General features: G+C 44.9%; 1 protein-coding gene across 3 annotated transcripts in view; it reads right to left on the minus strand.

Annotated features, from left to right (window-relative positions):
* CHD7 (chromodomain helicase DNA binding protein 7) overlaps nt 1-24,683 on the minus strand; it is a 187,978-nt gene that overhangs the window by 74,513 nt on the left and 88,782 nt on the right. For all 3 annotated transcript variants that reach the window (XM_065902719.1, XM_065902717.1, XM_065902718.1), the window contains exon 3: nt 11,906-12,336. In XM_065902719.1, coding sequence (XP_065758791.1) covers nt 11,906-12,336 — 431 coding nt within the window. The remainder of the gene's footprint in view (nt 1-11,905; nt 12,337-24,683) is intronic.

Raw genomic sequence — 24,683 nt, forward strand, 5'->3', positions numbered from 1 at the left:
AGACAGCCCTCAGTTCACGTTCCAACTCTGTCACTGCTAACCTGTCTGTGATCCTGGATACATCTTTAAATTTCCCTGAGCTTCAGTTTACTCAACTACAAAACAAGGTTACTAATTACACCCTGCTCCAAGACTCCATCTTTCCAGTGCCTGGCACCCACGGCGGGGAACTGTTCTCTAACTGTGGCTCAGACCCACAGGGCCGAATAACCAGCGGACACTTAGGGACAGGCCACACTCCGGTGAGACTGCTCGTCTAAGCCACTCGAAGAGAAGGAACATCCTGTATCAACAGAGCTCAACAGCAGCTCAAAAGACAAACGAGCAGCCCAGCCCAGCAGCCACTGCTTTAGTACAGACACGTGTCACATCCCACCGTGACTGTCACAACACCCAGACTGCCGGAAAAAGGACACGAATCCCAAGGCCACAGCGGGGACTCAGATGTGTGAGGTGCAAAACTGATCTTTCGTGAAGTCAAAGCCAAAACATACACATTCCTCTTCCAAGTTATAATCTGGAGAGCCTGAGCGTAGGACAGCTCTTCCAGTAGGCGAGTAGGGAATGGTATTAACAAGGACACTGTACCCCTTGACCAGACACTACGAGGTAGGGGAGGAGACTCCTGGGCTACTTGGCACAGATCTACAACCTCACGGTGCCTCCAGCAGCTGCAGCGCTGGCCTTGGCCTGGCGCCCCATCCATAAGGATGGTGAGGAAGACTGGCCTGCATGGGGTCCCCCCCTGAGTGGCCTCAGCAGAGAAGCCACGTCTGTCCTCATGCCTACCCTAGACCGGCTCTGCCCACCTCCTTCCCCGAGCTCTGAGATGTGGTCCTGCCATCCGAACAACACCCGCAAACCCGTCCTCCAGGCATCACCAGGGCAGACAGGCAAACCTGACCAAGTCATTCTGCTGAAGTCCAGCCCCACGTGTATTGACGTCTGAGATTCTGCACGCAGCTTTTACAGTCGGCGACATGAACTTTCTTTTTCTTTCTTTTTTTTTTTAATATTATTTTATTAGTTGGAGGCCAATCACTTCACAACATTTCAGTGGGTTTTGTCATACATTGACATGAATCAGCCATATAGTTACACGTATTCCCCATCCCGATCGCCCCTCCCACCTCCCTCTCCACCCAACTCCTCAGGGTCCTCCCAGTGCACCAGGCCCGAGCACTTGACTCATGCATCCCACCTGGGCTGGTGGTCTGTTTCACCATAGATAATATACATGCTGTTCTTTCAAAACATCCCACCCTCACGTTCTCCCCCAGAGTTCAAAAGTCTGTTCTGTATTTCTGTGTCTCTTTTTCTGTTTTGCATATAGGGTTATCGCTACCATCTATCTCAATTCCGTATATATGTGTTAGTATACTGTAATGTTCTTTATCTTTGAACTTTCTTTTTCTACTCTTCCCACATCCTAAATCCCCCATCCTCCACCCTATGGATACACAGAAGCACTTTTGAAAGGATACACACGTCTCCTCAACCTCCACTGACCCTCACTTACTCATTTGCAAGGCTCAGGCGGACATCACTCACTCAGAGAACCATTTTCTGGCCACCAAAGTATGGATTAGTCACATTGCACACACTCTACATGCCAAACGACGTACCCCCCACACAAGGCATATTTAAAACACACAACACTGGGGGCTAACATGACTGCAATGCAGTGAAACCAAAGCACTGTGTGTGTATGTTTTTCTCCAACTATCCTGTAAGCTCAAGAAGGAACTGTGTCTTATTTCTCTCTATATTCCTCACGCCTGGTCAGGTGAGGTTAGCTGAGTGATTTAACTAAACCAGGGGAAACAACAAACACCGACACAGCCCTGACTATTTGCAACTCAAGCTCTCTGCTTGCTAACGCGTTTACGATAACCCCACATAGATTCTATCTTTATAAAGCTCAGGAAAGTGAGGCTAAAGCACTACCCAAATAGAGTGAAACCCAGCAATGCCTCAAACCCTGTACGTCTGTATACTTCCCCTCTGTACTCACAAAAGTTCTTTCATTTCCTGATCCTTATCACCCATCATTACTGGTGTCGGGTGATGTAGGGCCCCCCCCTCGTGAAGCTGGCCGGGCCCCTGTATTCTTGGAAAGGGGACTTCTGTCTGGGGATGCTGCTGGTGGCTGGCAGGGCCACTGTCCCTGCACCAGCTTTACTCACATGTCACGTGTCACCATGAGAGGCAGGTCATGGTGGTGGGTAGTGGGGTGCTCAGGGTCAATGGCTAAGTGACACTTCGGTCTCCTTGACAGACCGAGCTCTAAAGTTCTCTTCCCGCCCCATGTTATCAAAGACTGCACCACCCTGATGAGAACTCCAAGAAACAAGTGGCGGGTTCAGAGAGGAGGGATTTACAGGAGGGGATCAGCCCCTAGAAGGATGGTATTCAGCATGTGGCTGTAAGAGTTCATAGCCATGAGCCAAGGGGTGGTCCCTGGAAAGGGGCTGGATGCATAAACCCCAGCTTGGATACAGCACATGGATAGTGAAGATTTTCTTTGGTGAGAAAGAGTACAGGTTTTTAAAACAAGACTTTATGCAAAGGACTTTTTTACAGGAAAGCCAGCTAGCTGCCCTGGTTTGTTACAGAGTGTAAACATCGATTAACATTAGCCTAAGGATCTAAGTCCTCCAAGGAAAGGAAGTTTGAAAAGGAACCATGGTGTGGAACCAAATGGGATCAGAGGAAGAGAGTCAGCTAGTGAAGCAGCTGAACAGCAGCGGGGATTCACCACACAGACCCTCAGACAGGACACGCTGGCGAAGGGCCTCCTCACACTGGGAAAAACCAACCGTGAGGTTTGTGAACATTAAACAGGCCTGTTTTCAGGAAAACAAGCCAAAGTGTCACACTACTGTCTTTTAGGAGAACAAAGAGCATTGAAACATATCCTTATATTTTACACATTCAGAAGGCTTTTCCGTAAGAAACTGAGTGTCACAGATGAGAAGTGAGCAATGTTCATGGCACAGGAAGGGTGTGACTTGTCATGATTCAGAAAGATCACATATGATACAATTCATGAGCTGCTAAGGTTGCAGGCTCAAGGATGGTAGGAGGAAAGCATCTGGCCCCTCAGCTTCAGGTTTTCCTCTGAGTTTTTAAACAATAAAAAAGAAAAATTAAAAGATAAAGAGGCAAACTAAAAAAAGAGCAAGATAAAGGACTGAAAGTTCAAAAGGATCAATGAGGGCAAGATAAAATGTAACATATCATGAAGTAAGGCCAACTCAATAAAATAAAAATGTTCAAGTCCTAAGACGTTTAAAAATTTTTTACTTAATAGCTAAACTGAGATGTGATAAAAATGCAAATGACAGAATAAACTAATAAGGTAGGCGTGAAGACAAATGCTGCATGACAGACAAGAAAATCTTACATCACCACTTTCACAAGAAGGCCATCAGGGTTCCCTGGACCAAGGGCCCAGTGGTGGTCAGCAGCCAGTCCAAATGCTTGAGACTCCCCACAAGAAGAGCACCAGGGTGGGATGGGAGGACCGGAGCAAGGCCCCCTTTGCCAACAACCTCCCAGCAAGCAGCCCTCAGCTGAACCACCCCTGACTGCTCCTCAACACCACCCACAAATTCTCCATCCAATGCTCCTGTTTGAGAAAGAGAAAGTTAGGAGAGCTGAGAAGTGAACAAGAGAGGGGATTAGAGAAAGGAATTTCGTTATACTTTTGAACAACAAACTTCAATGACAATCTATAAACTTTTTAAGCTATTGTTTACTTATTTATTAACTTATTACTTCAAGTAGATCTTAGAGCATCAACTATCCCTGAAGAACCTTAACTGTGCTAAATTTCTAGAAAGGGAATAGCAAAGAAGGATGGGAAGGATACAGAAACCTAACCTACTTTCATTTAAAACGTCTATTTCAGACTCAATACCACTCACCCTCACATCTTACTACGAAACTGTCCAAGGGTGAGGAAACGGTCAAAGCAAATACACGCTCAGCCTAGTAAGCAGCCATCCCAGAACCCGCCTGGCTCCAGAGCCCAGGTCCTGGGAAAAACCTCTCCTGGTGAATGTCTTCTGTTACTTGGACTCATCCCTGGGCAGGTTCCAATAACATCAGAACTCTGTCCTAAGGAGGGGCTTCCCTGGTGGCTCAGATGGTTAAGAATCTGCCTGCAATGCAGGAGACCCATTCTGGGTCAGGAAGATCCCCTGGAGAAGGCAATGACTACCCACTCCGGTATTCTTACCTGGAAATAGCATGGACTGAGGAGCCTGGTGGGCTATAGTCCATGGGGTCACAAAGAGTTGGACACAACTGAGTAACTAACACTGCACTCTGTCCTGAGGAGAGCTCCAGCGGACCATTTTATAAAGAAGAATGTTGAAAAAAAAAAAAAGAAAGAAAGAAAGAAATGAAACAGAAAGTACAGCAGAAAGTCCTCCTGAAAGAGCTAAACCCGTTTTTAATGTTGAATAGATTCTAGGTGCGGAGCCAAAAAAAAAAGACATCACGCAGTCACAAATTATCACCAAAAGACTAAAGGCTATTGAGTTTTATGGACTGAATTAATAAGGGTTTCCCTGGTGGCTCGGTTAGTAAAGAGATCACCTGCAAGGCAGAAGACCCAGGTTCGATTCCTGGGTCAGGAAGATCCCCTAGAGAAGGAAATGGCAACCACTCTAGTATTCTTGCCTGGAGAATCCCACTGACAGAGGAGCCTGGCGGGCTATAACCCATGGGGTTGCAAAGAGTCAGACACGACTGAGGGACTAAACCACCATCAAAAGTAAGACAGAAGCAAAGTCTACTGAGCTAATGTGTCGTCGGACCCCAGAGGCTCAGCATCAACAAACATCAGCTTCGGCCCGCGGCTCTGCCCGGCACTGAGACACAGCAGAGAGGACTGGGCACACCACCCGTCACACAACCAGGACAGAAGGCAGGCCCTTCACTGCCCTTCTACCATGGGATATTCTTCCAAGAGCCAAACAGCAGGGCCAATATTTGGCAGCTTGTGCCAGGTCCTGAGATGCTCGTCTGTTTCATGAGCAGCATTCCCACGACCAGGACGGGGACAGTGTGGGTGGCGGCAGCAGCCAGAGCCCAACTTCCCTAGATTCAAGAGCATCTTCTCTGATGCGCCAGGGTGGCTAGAGTCAACCTGGGAGATGGGCAGCCCACTCTCGGTGTAACTGGGTGAGGTCCAGAGATGGAGAATTAGGCTCAGCAAAATTTAAGGCCCATGAGGAAAAAAAATAAATCTCACCACCCACCCAGACAGGAGAGGCAGAACTCCCACGACATTACAACTGTTCCCACAGGAATCAGGGTAACACATAAAATTAGTCATCTAATGAAAGTTCAAGGGTGTTGTTTTTCTAAAATTAAAAGAGAGAGACAGAGAAAGCAGTGTCTTTTTTCGTAATCCTGTACCCTCCAGCTCCCTATTCGACATTGAGAGCTCAGTCACACGGGCATCTATAGGGAGGATAACTGATGCAAGTACTGGCCTCTCACATGCCTGATGCTCTCACAGTGGCTTTGCATCCAACATCCCACAGGGGCCTTTGGGCAGAAAGCAACTAGCAGGGAGAGCTTTACACATCACATGACAGGTTCTGCATCCGTACAAAACTTCATACTTTTCAAAAACGTTTTCCTAACCATTGAAATCTTTTAACAATAATTTTGGCGCCAGTGGTAAAGAACCCGCCTGCCAATGCAGGAGACTTAAGAGATACCAAGTTCGATCCCTGGGTTGGAAAGAGCCTCAGGAGGAGGAAAAGGCAACCCACTCCAGAATTTCTGCCTAAAGAATCCCCATGGACAGAGGAGCCTGGAGAGCTACAGTCCATTGGATTGCAAAGAGTCTGACATGACTGAAGCGACTTAGCATGCACACGTGATTCCTCCTGCTCCCCATCTTCCAACTCTGACGTCACCACGTCTCCTATGCTCCACCCTAAAAACCCCACTTACAAAAGACTTCAAAGGAATGAGTCTCCAGGAAAACCACCCTTCACACCCATCCCTTTGCCTTCTAGGGCCTCCTCATCTCTCCTTTGATAGGTGCAGTGGGACCTACCTCACCTCCTCCACACAGACCACAATGCCAGCAGGTCTCCACTCTGAATTCCGCTGTAGCTCGCTGGACAGGCAGGGTCCAACCCCCAGCACTCAGCCCCAGGGCGTAAGTCAGCGGAACTCCTGTTAAGGGTCAGTGTTGTAGGGCCTCCTCTGTCCCCAGTATGTGTAAACGGACTCAGGTGCTGTCAGACGTCAGTCTGTACTCAAAAGCAGCTGACCGCTCTCCCTCCCTGCTTGTCTTCATTTAAGATAAACCAGAAGGGGGAAATGTCATAATGTGGCCTGTCACTGGCACAGGAAAGGCTCCCAGGTGGTTCTCCTGAAGGAAAGAAGGATTTGGGATTAAGGAGGCCCCATGGACATGTTCGCCCTCTTACTTCTGAGTCCTTTTGGCTTCCCAGGAGGCGTTATTGGTAAGGAACCTGCCTGCCAATGCAGGAAACATAAGAGACATGGGTTTGATCTCTGGGTCAGGAAGACGCCTTTGAGGAGGAAACGGCAACCCACTCCAGTTTTCTTGCCTCGAGAATCCCATGGACAGAGGAGCCTGGCCGGCTACAGTCCATGGCGTTGCAAAGAGTCAGACATGACTGAGCGACAGCACACACATGGTCGGTCCGTTTATCAAAGAGAAGACAGTCTTTGAGATCAGCAGGTAAGGGGGTACCTGGCTACACCCCTGGCCCAGAGCTTGGACGTACTGACCAGGAGCAGACAGTGCAGGCCCGTGGGCAGGCAGAGCACATGATGTTCATGAGAAGTTCTTATTCCTCACCAACACCGGAAGGGTTCAACAGTCCTTTTGTGACCACATGCTAGAGAAACCTATACCCACTCAAGCAACAGTATCTAAAACACCTAATTCCATTTGTACAACTATTCAGTGTCTTAGATCAAAACCAAGTCACAGCGTGTGAGTAGAAGAAAGAACAAATAAATAGAAGAACTGCTGGCTTAATTCAGTTTATCTGATGGGGAGACACCTATCAAGGAATTCTGTACTTATTAGTAAAATGAGTTTAATGGTTTATTTTTGTGTGCAAGTAATTTTACATGTTTAAGAGCACACTATAAAATATGTATTAGTTAGTTGAAATACACCACCATTCGGCTTGCTGACTGAATGAACAAAAGTATTTCTCAGGTAAATGCTGTTACTCTCTAGGATCATAATTGAGAAGATAGTATCTGAAAAGCTACAGTTGTTAGAAAAAAGTCACAACATAAATATTAATGAAAGTGTGGTATGCAAAAAAATACACTTTACGTGTTTTTGGTACTTAATATATTTTTCTAAAACAAGAACACTATGGTTGCTTTCCATTTTAAAATAAAATATCTTCACTCTTAATTGAGAAGTAGCATTTTTAGCTTCCTACTAACTTTAATACTGGGGGGGCGGGGGCGGGGAGAGTGGAGAGGGGAGCAAGGAATCAGATGAATTCCTAGAAACTGCATGAGAAGCGAATCTCCATGGCTTCTTTGAACTGAAGCTTCAACAGTCAAGTCACACCCTTTGGCCAAGTTCCCTTCTTTATGTACATTCAAAGAATCTTTATATAGCTAAATGCATCACTAAAGCCTTCAAAAGTCATTCAAAGGAAGCACTTCCTCCAAATTCTCTCATTGCACAAGGCCCAAGCACACACAACAGAAAACGCATTGAAGGGAAGGCCACGAATCCTCGAATTTCAGCTCCGTGAACCCTTCCGTATGCAAAAAAGTATTCTTTCCAACCACAAATGTCTTAGCCCTTATTTTCAATATTAACGAAAATATTTGAAGGCTATGAAGACACCTGAAGAGCTCACAGGAAAAACATGTGGAAAAATATAAATTTAAGGTAAAATGGAAAGGGGGAATAAAAGATATAGTTCTAATTAGAAAAGAGGAATATGGCCCGTCTTTTTTTTGTCCCCATCAGTAAGATATTAAGTGACTCTTTCTGAAATGCTGACACCTTTTTCTGCTTCACTACTGTTCTATTATGCAGGGTTTCCCTGGTGACTCAGCAGTAAAAGAATATGCCTGCAATGCAGGAGATGCAGTTTCGATCCCTGGGTCGGGAAGATCCCCTGGAGAAGGAAGTGACAATCCGTTCCAGTATTCTTGCCTGGGAAATCTCATGAATACAGGAGCCCGACGGGCTAAATTCCATGAGGTCGCAAAGAGTCAGACATGACAACCAAACCACAACCACCACCATTGTATGTAACAGCTTCTGGACAGTTCTTTTAGGTTCTCCTACATAGGCAAGACAGATTTAATCATACATTGTTGCCACAAGGGCCAGTTTGCCAGGAATGGTCACAAATGTAAGCTAAGCCTCAGAGACTCAAAGGGACGAAGTGGGATGACAGGTCGAGAGAATGAAGTCGTGGAAGCACACAGGAAAACTGGTCCCACTGAAGACAACCACCCTTTCTCACGTGCTATGTTAGCACAAGTGTGTCAATGACGCGAAGCCAGCTCTCGGCTGCCCGGACACAGTGCAGACCAGTAACGGGTCACTGCTGTCAGCAGACACTCAGAGCATGAGTTTGTTACCAGAAATCTCGCGAGTGACCCAGTAGAGCGGGCCAAACGGGAGAGATGTGAGCAGTTCTACAGAAACTGTTTCCTCCCATTTCTGTTTATCCCTTCTGTTCTAGCCCTCTGTAGGAGAATTATTTTCTGTATAAACAAATTCATCAAGTTAACTTATTCAAGGATGGAAATAACCGGTATCACATAACGTTCTGCAAAACGAAATTGCCAGTGCTGTATTCCAGGGCTCACAGCAACCTGCTCCAGCAATTCAACCCCAGCACTGACAGAACCCAAACCTCCCATTACCTTCATCACTGCATATTCAATTTACATAATTATTCTGCTATGCTATTCAGAATTTACATGCAGTTGTGTGCAATCTGCTTATCCTTGCTTGGGGGACGCTTTTTCCCTCCTAGCCTTAAATGAGACCACAACTCGAGTGTCTCTGTTCACCTGACCAGCAGAAACACTGCAGCTCGGCAAAACAATGGGCTAGCTTGTTAATTAAGTCAATGACAATCCCTGTTTGGTTACCATGTTCTCAGACAGCCATGCTCATCAGACCATCAACAACAGGAAAACCTTTCTCAGGCACATCCTCAACCACACTTCATCCTAAGTCGGCAAGTGGCCGGTTAAGAGGTCAAGTCACTGGGGCCAGCAAAGGCGCCACGGATGATCTTGGTGGCCCTCCTGGTGGCCGCCCATGTCTCCAGGACATGCCCCCTCCCCACTGGCATTCTCCAGACACACAGAAGGGCTACCGTCGGTTACTGCCACACCACTTGGGGAAGAACAACTGTCACCTATGGCAGCCACAGACAGAGACTACTAGTCACAAGAAGGAAAAAAAAAGGACTAGGCTTTCTTCTTGGGAGAAGATAATCACACACCTTCGTCCTGCCGAAAGCGTGTGGCTCTAGGGCAGGGCTGCCACTCAGTCTCAAGCATGCTGACCGCTCCCCACGCGCGGACACACACGTCAGGCTGGGTGACCGAGGCCACAGACGAGCATCACTGAAGGGTCTTCTGAGGATAAAGGCAGAGTCTGTACCTGCACCGAGGAGGTGGGGGAGGGGCCGGGAAAGACTGAATTTGATGCTCCAAGCTCCTAATGGTTGTTTATGGCAACTAGGGATATTTCAACAAGTTTCACTGTTAAAACAGGATAATTTAGTATCTTCCCCAACTTTGGAGAAGGGAAACAGCAACCCATTCCAATAATCTTGCCTGAAACATCCCATGGACAGAGGAGCCTGGCAGGCTACAGTCCACTGGTCGCAAGAGAGTAGGACACGACTTAGCAACTAAACAATGTATCCTACACGGCCTAAGGATGTGCTAAAGTCCATTTCTAAAGACAGGGTCAGTCTGAGGTAGACGAGAGCTTCAGAGAATACAGCTGGGAATTGATGACCAGGATCCAAGATACGGTGGGGTTTTTTAAATCAATTTTTACCATTAGGTAATAAGTTCAAAACACTAAGATAAAAATTGAAAACAGATATATTTTGAGGCTAGTTTTGGTGACATATTTTCTAAATTCCAGAAAACTTCTTGAAACCATACACTTTTTCACATTTTAAGTTAAAAAAAAAAAAATTCTTTTTAGATTTTGCAGAAATAAAGCACATGCCTCTTCCTACCAAAAGCACAACACTCAGATTTAAGCAACTGTGTATTTTTAAAACCCTCTTCGTAAATCAGACCGAAATTCTAACAGCATCCTCTTGGCTCACATTCCTGTCTTAACACAGTACCTGCAAATAGTATGCCCCCAATAAAATATTTCTTAAGTAAATAAAAATGAAACTTATAATGGATTGTGAGTTTAGAAGAGTGTTCCTAAGGAGAAAAAAAATAAAGGCTTTCAATTAAGAGATCACATATCGAGGCATTAAAGAATGCTCCTAAGTAAATGCAAACATTGTTACCTACTAGACCTGATTACTGAATATATAGTTCTCCACATCCACAAGGAAGTGGTCCCAGGATCCCGGCAGACACCAGAACCCGAAGATACTCAAGTCCCTTGTGGAGGGCCAACTGTAACTCAGTTATTTGGGCACCATATAAAGTACTGACAACAAAAGTTTTTTTTTTAATTACTATGATTCAAATTTTCAAAACACTACGGAATAATGCACTGGGTTGTTTAGATATTTTCAGCGGGAAGTTGAAAATCCCAGTTTGTCCTTCCGCTTTGCAGCATCTCTCTAGCCACAGAAACCACACCCTCTTTGGGTACCTGCTCTTGATATACAGGATCGCCCACAAGCCCAAGGCTGCCTGGCCCGCAAGCTCGCAAAGCGGGGATCCAGCGCATCACTCTCAGGGCTGACTACGCATGCGCACCACACATGTGCACATTCGCATGTGGGAGTTTGTGGGGGTGCGTGTTTTCTACACGAGTTTTACAAACAGGTTTGGGGTAACCAAGTCCGACGATACTTCCATCTGGAAACTATATTTTATAACATGAGCCATATTCTGAAAAATAGATTCAGATGTTTGGAACTGGTTCAGAACAGTTGTAAGAAATGTTCGGTACAAATGAAAAAAATTAGTCTTCAATGTCTTTTCCTCTCAGTTTTTCTTACTGAATAAATATGCCTCCTGGGGGGTCAGAGAGTCGGTGGGGAAGTACGGAGGGGAAGGAGGGCGTGTAGGAGGCTTTTTCCCTAGAACCTAAACTACACGGTCTTATCCGAGGCATATCTAATGGCTAACTGCTCTTTGATTTGTCCCACGTCGCCCGCTAGGATCTCCACCCTGCCCCTGGAAGGATCACTGTGCCTGCCAAATGGGGAGAATTAATTCTCCTGTTTCAGCTTCTGGGAAGCAGGACTGAAAAGCCTGGTGAAATATAGTGACTCGCCTGGCTCCTATAATTCTTCTTGCCGGGTTGGGCACTGTCGCTGAAAATGAGGTTGGTGGTCTAAGCTTACAAACAATTATGCTGGCAACCTGGTTCTATTTGTTAAATGCCAGGTTTTCCCAAAAATATAAGACAGTGATTTTTAAATAAGAAACTATTCTTTACCCAGTAACATTTCTAAAAATCTACCACCCGAATTGACAATTCATAATAATGGCAGTCCTAAATTTTAGAATGCGTTAACACCTTCGCTTGTTAGTTTGGGTGTGACAGAAAGAAGCTTAACAGTGAGGACAACAACCAGAATGACCCCCGCCCCTGAGCCGCCCCCTCCCCCCATTCCACAGGCTGTAACTGCTTGGTGCTTGCGTCTCTACTGTTGGGTGGCGGGTGTTTCTGCCCGCAGCCTACCTTGACTTTTTGCTGGATTTGGGTTTTGGCGTGGCAGTTTTTACTTTCTTTTCCTTTGGCTCTTTGGGAATCTTAGGGGCTTTCGGGGTCTTGGGTTCCTTGGGCTCTTTTTTCTCCTTGGGTTCTTTCGGTTCCTTGGGATCTTTTTTTGCCTTCGGCCTTTTCTTTTTCTTTTTCTCTTCTTGGGACCCGTCTAGTGAGTTCCTGTTTAGTTCTTGGTTATCAACCCCACCAGGGAAGTCCTCTTTACCAAAGTTTTTACTGGGATCCTCTGCAACAATGTGGTTGTTCTTCTTTTTCTTCTTCTTTTGCTGTGGCTGCTGTTCCATCGACGGCAGGTAATCATCACTCTTCACTAGCTGAGCGTTCGGTCCACTAACCTGAGTCATATCCGGCACTGGTTTCTCTAGAAAGGGCTCCGATGGAGAATGCTAAGAGACACAAATAGGAATTGAAATTAGTTTATCATTCTTCGTAGTTTATAAAGGAACTGAAAGTTAGTGCTGACAGCTCTCAAACTTACTCTACATTCAAGGTAGCAAACAAAACCCACTCTACAGTTGTGAAACTTATCATTCTGTCTCATCCAAAAAAAAACAGATTTCTTCAACAAGAAGGCTTTTAAATGAATAAAGAGAGCAACTTAGTAATACAGTAAAAAAAAAAAATTCTGTTCAGGAGAAAGAAAATTTCTCAATTTAAAGACACTTTCCATGTTCTTAGCACCTGTGTAGGAACTGATGAAGGATGAAACAGCAGCAAAAGCTAAGCCACAAAGAAGGAATTCAAGTGGAATTTTCCCCCTGTAGGAACGGGAACTCTAATTAAAGATGGATAATCAAGTCACTTTTAAAAACAGGCAAACTGAACACTGTAAGAATCAGATACTGTGAAAGTCTGAAGTCTGAGTATAAACACACAAATCTTATACAGTACAAGTCATTTTTAATTTAAATGACATTCAAATGTCAATTTAAAAGCATATATGCCAGCTTATATGTGGATAGGGCTTCCCTCATAGTTCAGTTGGTAAAGAATCTGCCCGCAATGCAGGAGACCTGGGTTCAATTCCTGGTTTGGGAAGATCCCCTGAGAAGGAAATGGCAACCCACTCTAGTATTCTTGCTTGGAGAAACCCATGGACAGAGGAGCCCGGCAGGCTACAGTCTATAGGGTCACAAGAGTCACACAGGACTGAACAACTCAGCACACATGTATCAGCTAAATGACTTTAGGGTGGTTAGATTTCTGGGACTGATAGGCAAGGCAGATAAAGTTTTTATTAAGTTATTAAAGTTTTACATTTCCAAATCTCACACAAAGGGAGGGAGGGAAGAAGGGACTGGGGTGGGGGGGGGGTGGCGGGGAGAGAGAGAAAGAGATCCCCCCAAACAGTCAATCTGACATGACTTGCAGGAGATTTTTGACATCCACTAAGACCGTATCCAGAGATGGTCTTAAATACGGTGGAGAATACCAACACCTGGGACAGGAAGCTGACAACAGGGGTAGAGGACAACCTGTCTCCACTGTAAACTATGACATCTAATGCGCCTTTACATTTCAACGCAATCCTTGAAAATGTCACATCTGCAAGCTTCATTCATTTTCTGCCTTTTTCATATGCTTCTCCAGACACTGGATACTAACTATAATATAAAGAGCAACAGTAGTAACAGCCACAAGTGTGCACAGAAAACTCCTACCACACGTTGAGCCTGTGCTAGGTAAGCACTTTAGCCCGGGACACCATTCGATCCCTGCACCAGCCTGGAGAGCTCTCTGTGGACACAGACGCACTTGTGTGATGCATGTGCCCAAGAGCAACAGAGGCAAGTGACAGAACTGGGGCCCACGCCCACCCACACAATCCCCAAGAGATGAGCCGCCGGAGAGGCCAGGTCTGCAGAGGATGTGAGAGGAGCTCAGACTGCAATTCAGATTCCAATACAACCAAAATGTGATCATTTACCCCTGTTTTTCAGAAAAGAAGTAGAATTTGAGGAGGCCAGGTAGTTACCTGAGGCCACAAGGGTGGGGGGCCTGAGGCGTCATCTGAATCTAGGTTTCCTACTAAATCCAGTGCTCTTTCTGCCTGGCTCCTCAAAGCTCACCCTGAGGCATCATCCTCATAGGAAAGGTACTGCAAGCTTCACTTTCTTTCCGGTGTTCAGCGACCCTCCAAAAATTCAAAGAAAAGAAACCACTGCCAGGAAAGACACTGGTTGTTCTGTTCCCACTAAAAGCTACTACAGTTACTGGAGGAACCTACATTCAGTTCTGCAGCTGTGCTGGTGTAAGAGAAAGAGCCAGAGTTAGAGTTGTGAGATGACAGAGGACATTCCCGAAACTTGCCATGTGTATTATCTGGGGGGAATCATGTCACTTTTTCTTCATTGGCAAAAGGAAGTGTTTATTCCAAAGTCTCTTCCAACATCCTATGATACTAGAAAATCTTCAAATACATATTGCCGTTTCTCAGTCAGAGCTGAGAGGGGAAGACCCTGCAGGAGAGAGGGGAAGACCCTGAAGGAGAGTGGGGAAACCCTGAAGGAGAGAGGGGAAGACCCTGAAGGACGCACAGGAGGAGAATGGAGCTGGGGCAGAAGAGCGGGGATGCACGCAGCTGCAGGGCACGCCCAGCGGTGACAAAACGAGCACTTCCTGGGAAACATCACCCACCTGCCCTAACAAACAAGCGCTTTCAGCAAACACCAACCAAGGACTAACCAGCCTGTCAACGGCTGACATTTGCAGCAACATGGATGAACCTTGAGATCGTCATACTGAGTGAAATCAGTCAGACAGAGGAGGAATACTGTATGACATCCCTTATATGCAGGATCCCAAAAGAAATTATACAAATGCACTTATTTACAAAACACAAAAGAGACTCACAGTCTTAAAGAATAAACTGATGGTTGATGGGGAGAAGGAATAGTTAGGGAGTTTGGAGTGAACATGTACACACTGTTATATTTAAAATGGTTAACCAACAAGGACTTACTATATAGCGCAGGGAACTCTGCTCAATGCTATATGGCAGCCTGGATGGGACGGGAGCTTGGGAGAGAATGGATACAAGGGTATATATGGCTGAGGCCCTTTGTTATTCACCTGAAACTCACAACATTATCACCTATACCCCAATACAAAATTAAAAGTTTTTTTTTTTAATTTTATTATCTGAGAATTAATGGGATCTGATTCAACAGTTTTACTATATCTAAGTTGCTGGAGTAGAACTAATTGTTAAATATTATTTCCTCGTGTAAGTACAATGGAAAAAGCCAGATCTTTTCATAAGACACATGGAAATCAAACTTATTTGGGACAAGCTATTTGTCGGGAAATGGAAGAGAAGGCATTTCCTGGAATGGGAAGGAAAGAGGAAAGTCTCTGAGTAAACAATGCTTACAGCTTAGAATGGTGAATTAATTCCAGGTATATGTACCTTTCTCTAATCTGCATAGTATTAACTCGGGTAACCAGATGCCAGCTTCAGATGAGAGATACCTGTTCCATGGATGTGAGTCAGAAAAAGCATATAACACATACTACCAGAAGTCAGAAAATTCATCTGTACTTTAGCATACAAATCATTTTGGATGCTCCTTTCAGTAACAAATGAAGCCATAAATTAGTATCCCTTAAAAATTTAATCTTCTGTAAGAAGGGGTGGGGATGAACATAAAGACCAAATACAAAAAGATATGAAGGCTGTTTGATAGGCAGAGGATTCTGTTTGAACACTGCTTGAAGTCGGGTGGGAAAGGTGCTCGGAAATATTATAGTGTTTACCAGACCCACATCTCCTTAAATCTTTTAGAGAAAAGCTGTTTTTGTAAACATTTAACAAAGAACAGATGGCCTGCCTTAATCACGCAGGGGAAAAAACCTGGAGCTCAGAGTAATACCCTGACGAAGTCTCCCAGGTCCAGCCCCCTCACCGCCCCCGCCCCAAACGCATGGTACAGTCTTCTCTAATGCTATTTAATTTTACAGCAGACATCTCCCCATCATTTCCCACTGCCTGACAAGTAATCAATGCCATTATCATCTGATATCACCATATAGGGCATTCCTAAAACCTCTCATTTTTTAGGGCAAATGCAGAGAATGTTAGACACCAAAGGTATTTTGAAATACACCCTTGAGGACTTCTGCTTGACGCATTTTCTATCATAGTTCCATGGGTCTGTTGGAGAATTATGGAACTTATAAGGACTGTGCCAGTCACTTTCAGAACTGAAAGAGAGTGACTGATATTTGAACAATAAATAAATAAATAAAAATCATCCAAGATGTGTGCTATCCAAAAAAATTACCATAAACTAAAGAAGATCATTTTTATCCTTAGCTCTATGTTAAGGATAGAGTTTCATAAACATATAAATTAGGCAAATACATAAACAAGTTTCCTTATGTAAAGCAGAACAGACAGTTTGTAAATTTAACCAAAGGAGAGATGGGGTGAGGGAGGCAAGGCCAACCCCTCTGTTCCCTTTAAGCAAAGGTGGCCCCAAAGGTCAGGAACCTTCAACAGAACATTAAAAAAATGCATAAGGGACTTCCCTGTAAGTCCGGTGGTTAAGATTCTGAACTTCCCTGCAGGAAGCATGGGTTCAATCCCTGGTCAGGAAACTAAGATCCCACATGCCACTCAGTGTAGGCAAAAAAAAAAAAAAAAACCCAAGATGACACTTTACATCCATCTCCACTGTGTTTTCCCTCCAACATGAACCAGCATTTTCTGACTTCAAAGGCTATCTTATGTAACCATGTTTTTTCTTAATTATAGTCTTGAAGCCTCGACTTGCTCTCAAGGTCGGTGACCATGAGTTAGTAAATACAGTGCAGTATTTCCAATACGGATGATCCCTGCAAACCAACACCGTGCTGTAATACTGGACGTCTGTGGACAAACATTCTACTCAGCCAGTGACACAATACATCTAAAATCAAAATGCTGCTTTATAATAAAGAGAAGATACTACCAACTAGACGAGAGGACACAGCACTTCTGGGGGAAACATCCCGCCCCACAAAGTAGGCTGAAGGGAGGCAGGCACTTGGGCGCTCAGAGAAACTGAGATCCAGGGGGAGAAGTGGCAGGAAAATTGAGCCCCACGTGACAACAGGTGCAAGCTCAAAACACTCCACTCTGATTGCAATGGCTTGTAAAAATACAAATATTAAGAAGCCATTTAAGACTAAAAAGTGCAGGGACCTGCCGGCAGTCCAGTCGGTAGGACTCTGCACTCCCACTGCAGGGGCACAGGTTCGACCCGTGGTCGGGGAGCTGGGGTCCTGCAAGACACATGGAGTGGCCAAGGGAGAGGGGAGAAAAGAACAAACTGAAAAGTACAATTTGGTTACTGGAGACTTTTTAAGTGGCTTTGGAGACATGTTCCCATGACTGGTTTTCTTCACTTCTACTTTTCCAGTATTCCACAGGCTCTCAGTCCCTCTAGACTCTTAAAAACGAATTCTGGTATGAACACTACAGCTCAATCTCCAGTCTAAATGTACCAGGATTCAAGAGCATTTAGCAAAGGTTTTGTAAATTCCACTGAGATTTAAACATCTTTCTCTGGTCGATGACATTGACAGAAAGACCATCTCAGTAATACCTGGTGCTCAATTCACTTATTCATCCAACAAACACTTGAGGATGTAACAGTGAACCAGGGAGCCTGGTGCCTGCTGAGGGAGAGCAGAGCACATCACCCAGCAGACACCAAGGAAAAAACACGGCTCAGGGAGGCAAACGCTGGCCAGGGGTTCCTTCCTCAGTGGACCAGCCAGAGCAACAAACCACGTCTAGGATGTGGTGGACTAAAGGCACAAAAATGCCTCACAGGGAGCTTTCAAAACTTTCCAAAGTTTTCAAAACTGTTGGAGAGGAGATCAAGATGAACAGGTTTTAGTCTGAATGGTCAACTGATATAATTTTTAGCTTTCATCCTTTGATATAAAATTACAAGAACAGGAACAATCTTAAGAATCAAGGATCGGAATATTTTCTGTTGGACCAAATTTGGTATCAAGAGTCAGGGACTCAAGCTCAAGCCTTTCCTATACCAGTTAGTTTTATTCAGCTCATTTAAAAAGACCATTTCTAGGGAAAAAAATATCAAGTGATCACTTTTATGAACACAGACACAAAAATGAACAGCATCATACTTGTTGGTCATATAACCTGAGAAGGCAAAAAGTATAAAAAAAATTTTTTCTAAATTTAGGATTTTAAAAAGTGTTCCGAGAAAAAAAGACTCAAGTCATGGGAGTTTTGAGAATTCTGGGTTAAACAAAGTTAAGCATTTTTCTTTACTGCAAAACTCTTCAAACCCTTACCACACTCTGAAGAGGGACAGAACACAGTGCCATACAGGTATTTAACCATGGCATTCTTTGTCCAAGAATATCTTGAATAAAAATGTTCTTTAAAATGTACTCTGGATTTAAGCAGCTAAAGCAGAGCAAATCCATCATCTCTGAGGGAGGAATGTGAGAGAGAAAGAGGGCTTGTCTTAAAACAGTGGTTACCAAATATTTTAAAAGATAGTATATGACTCTATAAATAAATACAATTTTATATAAAAGCACTGAAAACAGCTTACTCGATTATGGTCATATGTAGGAATAAAACAGGGACATTAGTATAATCATATAATCAAGTGACTTGTACAATTTCCATTATAATATATATATGCAGTGAAGCTAAGTTAAACAAAATTAATTTCAAAATATAATAACTTATCTTAATGTGTCCCTCAAAATCATTCATTTTAGACTTGAAAAAAAAGTTTAGTTACTGTGAAGTATCTCATTTAAAAATCATCTGAAGGCATTTTGACAGCATCTACACTATAAGTGCATTTTGAATGAGAAGAGTCCAAAACAATGAAAATATTGAACCAACTGGTGGCGTGAAATTCAGTGTTAAGTAACTCCCCATCGCACGGTGAACCCTGGCCGCCCTGCAGTGCTCAGGGTGACTGCATCACAGGGAGGGTCCCTGGCCTCTGACGTGTGCGTGGCATCTCCACGGTCAGCTGGACCTCAGCAGCCCCGCGGGGAGACTCCAGCCATGCTAAGCATGATGCTAAGCACCCCTTCCTAAGCATCTGAGAAGTCCTGAGTGGCGTGGATTCCCTCCCAGTGGAGGAGGACAGGGCGTCCGGCCACGGTTCCTCACTGCCACCGCCCTCTCTCTGTGTCCATGCGACCAGACTCTGTCACGCTGGGCTGGGTGCCGCCCTGCAGCTGAGGGAGGTGCCGGCCAGAGGGTGCGGCTCTGTGGCCACCATGCCAGTTGGGTAACAGGTCAATTCTACTGCTTAGAAAAAGCACCAGACCAAGTAATCGCCTTACATTTAAAAAGCATACAGTGAGATGACATGTTTGCCCCATCCACATCAGGCACACGCGCGCGCACACACACACACACACACACACACGCACAGTGAGCGCACAGAGTTAAAGTGATGTTAAAGTTTTGAACTGTTTGTTTTGTTTTGATGTTTCTCCATCGCTTCACAAGTGCCTGGGAAAATGAGTTTAATTGTTTAGACAAGACTTGAATGTTGTGTTAATGTGTCTGTTCTCCAAAGAGCCTCTGCGGTCATCAGACCACACCCCTAACCTTGAGAATCTCCTTCCCCAAAGTACTTGTAATAGAAGGGAAATGCAAGGGGGTTGAGAAGAGCCTCACTCCTCTGGGCAGGGGAGAAAGAGAAACCACCACAAACACAACCCAATTCAAAGCCGTTGAGTGACTTCCTGGGCTGCCTGGACGGCACACAAGGGGACAGTCCCTGCAGGCAGCAGGCCCGCCCGCCCACCCCCCCGTAAGGATGACACCCACTCTCCCCCTACAGCTGCCGCACCATCCCCCCCACCGAAAAGAAACAGGGTCTGCAACTGTGGTATCGCAGCGCCTCTGACTTCCAGTAAGCAACCCAAACTCTGACCCCATTAGAGGAATCTGAGACAGGGCCAAACTTTCACCCTCTTGTTCTGAAGGTCTTGCTTCCTAAAAGCAGTAAATCCTCAAGTGTTATCTGGTACTGGACATTACTTCCTAGAAGTAAAAACAGGAAAGAGAACGAATATGCTCAGGGTCCTTTACAAGGTCAACTGTACTGTCTCTCCTTTCCCTCCTGTTTCTTCCTTCACCACCTTGCACAGGGCACCCTGCCCTTAACAGGCTCCACCCCACAATCACCAGAGAATGAGAATCTGTAGAACTAATCCTGGTTACAGGGGCATTCCTCTTCCTTATTTCCAGTTATCTCTAAGGTCCCTACTGTTCTCAAAAGGCTGTCTGGATGCTTCAATTTGGCAGCAGACGCCCAGAGCTGAAGTCACCGAGCTTACTAGGGATCAAGCTCAGCAATACACAAGACAACAGTGCTTCCGGACTGGTCGACATGTTTTGCATAAATAGATCCTATTCAAGCCACTAAGGACAAAGACCAAATTTACATACCAAAAATAGTTTAGTTCAATTCAATCGTCTGGTTTTTTTTTTTTTTACTGTACACTTCCATTATTGTTTTTTTTTTTTTTTGCTATCACTGGTGTACCTAAAGTTAGTCGATCCTCGAGTTAGAAAGGGGGAATGTATGGAGCTAGGCCCTGGAAGAGCAACTCATTCCACATTTGCACTTAAGACTTCTATTAGCCTAAAAAGGTCAGTGTTAAAGGTAACTTACAATGCTGCTCCTATGAACTTAAAAAGTCAAACCTCAATAGACTGAAAGGAAAGGGTGTCTTTACCTAACACAGAACAATCCCAGGGGGTTGTGTAGAAATGGGAATAGAACAGTCTTTAAGGGAGAAAAAAATCTATTTGTAAGAGCTCAGTAATAAAGCTAATTTACACCCAGTAAGTTCTCTAGGACTGAGAGATTATGAGTCTAGCAAAAGATCTAGTTGGCAATAAATGCTTAATGATAGACTACTTTGGTTCTATTAAAAAAAAAAATCTTTCACATCTTGTAGGAGGCAGAATTCTAAGGTGACCCAACAATCTCCACCTGCTGGCCGCGAGGGGGACCCGTGGCCGCTGGCCAGCAGATGTGGCCAAGCTGAGAGGGGCTCACAGGTATAATTAGAAACCCCAAATCAGTTGGCTTTGAGTTACTCAAAGTTACTCAAAGGCCCACTGTGGTGGGCCTGACTTAATCAGGGAGCTTGTGAAGGCGGTGTGGGTCCCCCCTTGCGGGCCAGACACTCCTTGCTGCCAGCTGGGAGGAACCCACCATGGTCAGGAGCCAAGGGCAGCCTCCAGGGGTCAAGGGCAACCCCAGGCTGAGGCCCCGAGTCACACAGCTACCTAAAGTGAATTCGGCCCACAACCCCAGTGGACCCAGAAGTCAATCCCTGCCCAGCCAAGACTCCAGATGTAAACACAGTCCCGACTCCTGATGAGGAGGCCCCAGGAATAGGAGCCAGCTGAGCTGGGCACAGATCCTGACTCACAGAAACAGGCCATAAGAACACGGCATTGTCTGAGGCCACGAAATCTGTGGCCATTTGTCATGCAGCAACAACGCAAACCTTACAATCCCCAGCCACTCACATCTTCATTTTTTTTCAGTCTTTCCCCCTCCCCATCCTGGATCCGCCTTGTATGGAGACATCCCCCGTCCACAGGAGGACAGAGAACACAACAGGACTTGCTCATCGCTTTGTGATGCTGCTCTGCTGACAGCAACCTGAGCCCTCCTGTGCCAAGCACCACTCCGGCCTCATGATCGCCTGGGGAGATTATCTCCTTTTGATGAACGGGAAGACTGAGGCACACAAAGGGGTGATGCCTGTGTCCAAAGTCACAGAAAGCTAGTTACAAGAGTGAAGATTCAAGCCAGGTCACCTCTCTGCGGAGCCCCATCTTAGCTACTACACCTAAGAGCTACATCTAATCACTGCAGCTCACCCATTCCTGTGAAAGTCGCTCAGTCGCATCTGACTCTCTGTGACCCCGCAGGCTATAAGCCACCAGGCTCCTGGGTGGAGTGGGCAGCCATTCCCTCCTCAAGGGATCTTCCCGACCCAGGGATCGAACCTGGGCCTCCTGCGCTGCAGGCGGGTACTCTACCCTCTGAGCCACCAGGGAAGCCCATTCCTGCTGACATGTCCTCAGAGAGGAGGAAGGCATAACGACACAGACAGCCGTGTGGGAGGTACCAGCTAGACAGAGGTGGGACCCACTCCGACAGGAAGAACCCAGATGAAATGAAGAGTGTAGCTGCTACAGGCAGGCTGGAGTCTGACACTCTGAGATAGTTAAGCAGCACTGAAACCACCACAGGGAGATTTTTTTTTTTTAAATCGCTTTGTTCAAATTTTAAAAAAGAAGGGAGAAAAAGAAAAGAAACTGCACTACAAGCAATATTAAAGGTTCCTGATGTGCATTTTAACAGAAAGTTTACTGCACCTTAGAAACAGTCGGTTTAACACTTAAAGGGGACTGTGTCCCCATGACTCCTTCCAGCTGGAATTACACATGAAACAGAAGATACCAAAGCAATTAAGTATTTTACAAACACTGCTGAGGGGTCAAAAAGAGGGAGGTTCATTCACTGACTAATAACGCAGTAATAAACAAACAGCAATGTTATGCAACTGAGAAAATTATTATAATTGAATCTACACAGCTGGGCAAGAAGGGAAGGCTGGTTATGTATATCAGCTCACAAATGCTTTGTGTGGGTAGGTTTTAGTTTTAGAGCTGGTTCAGAATGGAGACCCTTCTACAGTCAAGATTTTTTTTTTTCCTCTCAACTGAACACGATTCCACAATTACAACTGCAGGAGGGAAAAGAACTCAATGAATTGCCCACCAATTATTTGCTCCCATTTGTACTACAGAGGGGTCCCTGTGTACAGAGTGGGCAGGAGGTGAAGCTTTCTCGTGATGTGCTCATTTCAGATCTCTTCCAGAGACATTTTACCTTGTTTGTGCACGGCCGTATGAATAATGAATGACTGTGACTGGGGGCCACGTTGGAGGGAAAGCAGCAGAACAAAGTCGCTTCTCACATTTTAACATTTGGCTCCCACTGTGTTCTTGGAGCTCCCTTTCCACCATGCTATCTGCCCCTTTGCAGAAGACAGGCAGAGAAACACCGCCAATTACTGCACTTAAGTGTACACAGGTGTGTCTAACAGGGTCGGAAGAGCGACTGGTACATTTCCCTTGAATTGTTGAAATTTTAGCATCAGAATCAGAAAACATCATTATTCTCTAGGGTTCAAGAATGAGCTGGGTAAAAATCCACCATCCTTCCATCAGTTAAATGCATCTAAAACACAAACCAAAGCAAAAACAAGTTACTTTTCTGACGATATTTCTAACTAGGTGTTACCCTTTATTACTACATGAATTCTTTTCTTAATTAAGTGACTCCATCTCAACAAATCTGTGATCTGTCAGGTTCCCATCTGCCTAAAACCTAACTCGCCTGAAACTCGGAAGGATGATTAGCTAACCACCAGGGCAGAGGTACCAATGTATTTTCGACAGGCACACATTTTACATCGATGATATCTATTTTTATGAGATAAAAGTACTAAAGCTTTAATGGTGGCAATTAAAACAGCCAAGAGTTTGAGCAGCTCGATGGCTGAGTCACAGACCTTTTACCTATAATGGGATCCATTATATCCCTGAGCTCAGTTTGAGGGAGTAAAAGAGGAACGGATTTTTAAATATGGTGATAAAACAGCAATACCCTCTGAACTAAACAGCTTTAGTTTAAATCGCCACATGACCTACCCCGTGCCTAATGTCAACATCCAGTTGAGCAGCCTTCTTCAAAGTTCTCAGATACTTCTGTCTGTTTGAAATTATTTGAACAATTTGAAGACGCTACAAAGATGCTGTTACATCATGATGGACATCTGAGTGTATCTGTTTCTATTTTGACTTATTTGTATTTAAAAACATCACTTTTTTGAAAATGTTTAACTTCAGATGACTTGTGACAAAATATCACGTATGTCTAAAATAATAAATATTTATATTGATATTCCCTTTTAAAATGTAATTTAGGGGTATGAATAAGAATGTAATTATTCACAACAAGATGGTGTAAAGTTTGAGCAGTATTTATGGATGAACATCAGCAAACAAAGGAGTGGGGTGTTTTTCATGGCAGTTTAACATTGTTATTTGAAAGTATTAGGATCATAAGCTCTATACTTGCAAAAATGTAATAATCACCCAATGTCCAGTCCAACACTAACCACTTCTCTAATTCAGGACCCCTAAAGATTTTCTCTTTTGCTTCTATTATAGCACATTCAGAAACAGAAATGGAAATTATCTTGGGAACAATCTCACTCACAAGTGTTTGTATCTGTTACTATCTTGATCCCTAGAGAGAGCAGGCAAACAGGAAGCAACATGCAGAAAGGATTTACCCCCGACCAGAAGGACCCAGCTAACAGGGGTGGGGCAGCCATGGAGCCGCCTTGGCCCAGGTGGCCCGAAGGCAGTCAGGTCTCTCGGGGCTGATGAGGATCTGTGCCCCCACCAAGTATGCCGGCATTAGCCTGGTGCTCACCTGGCCGTGTTCCTCTGGGTGCCGGCACCTCTTTCAAGATAAATCATCCGAAGGAAGAACAGTAGGGTGGACTAGTGGATTCACTATTAGGCTTGGTTTTGAGCATTTTTCTCAGTGGGGGCTTTATCAAGTGTGAAGACTGATGGTCTCAAGATGCCTCAGCTTCCTGTCTATAAGACGAAGAAGTGGAGGAGCTGGTC

Source organism: Muntiacus reevesi, chromosome 12 (genome assembly GCF_963930625.1).
Source record: "Muntiacus reevesi chromosome 12, mMunRee1.1, whole genome shotgun sequence".
NCBI lineage: Eukaryota > Metazoa > Chordata > Mammalia > Artiodactyla > Cervidae > Muntiacus > Muntiacus reevesi.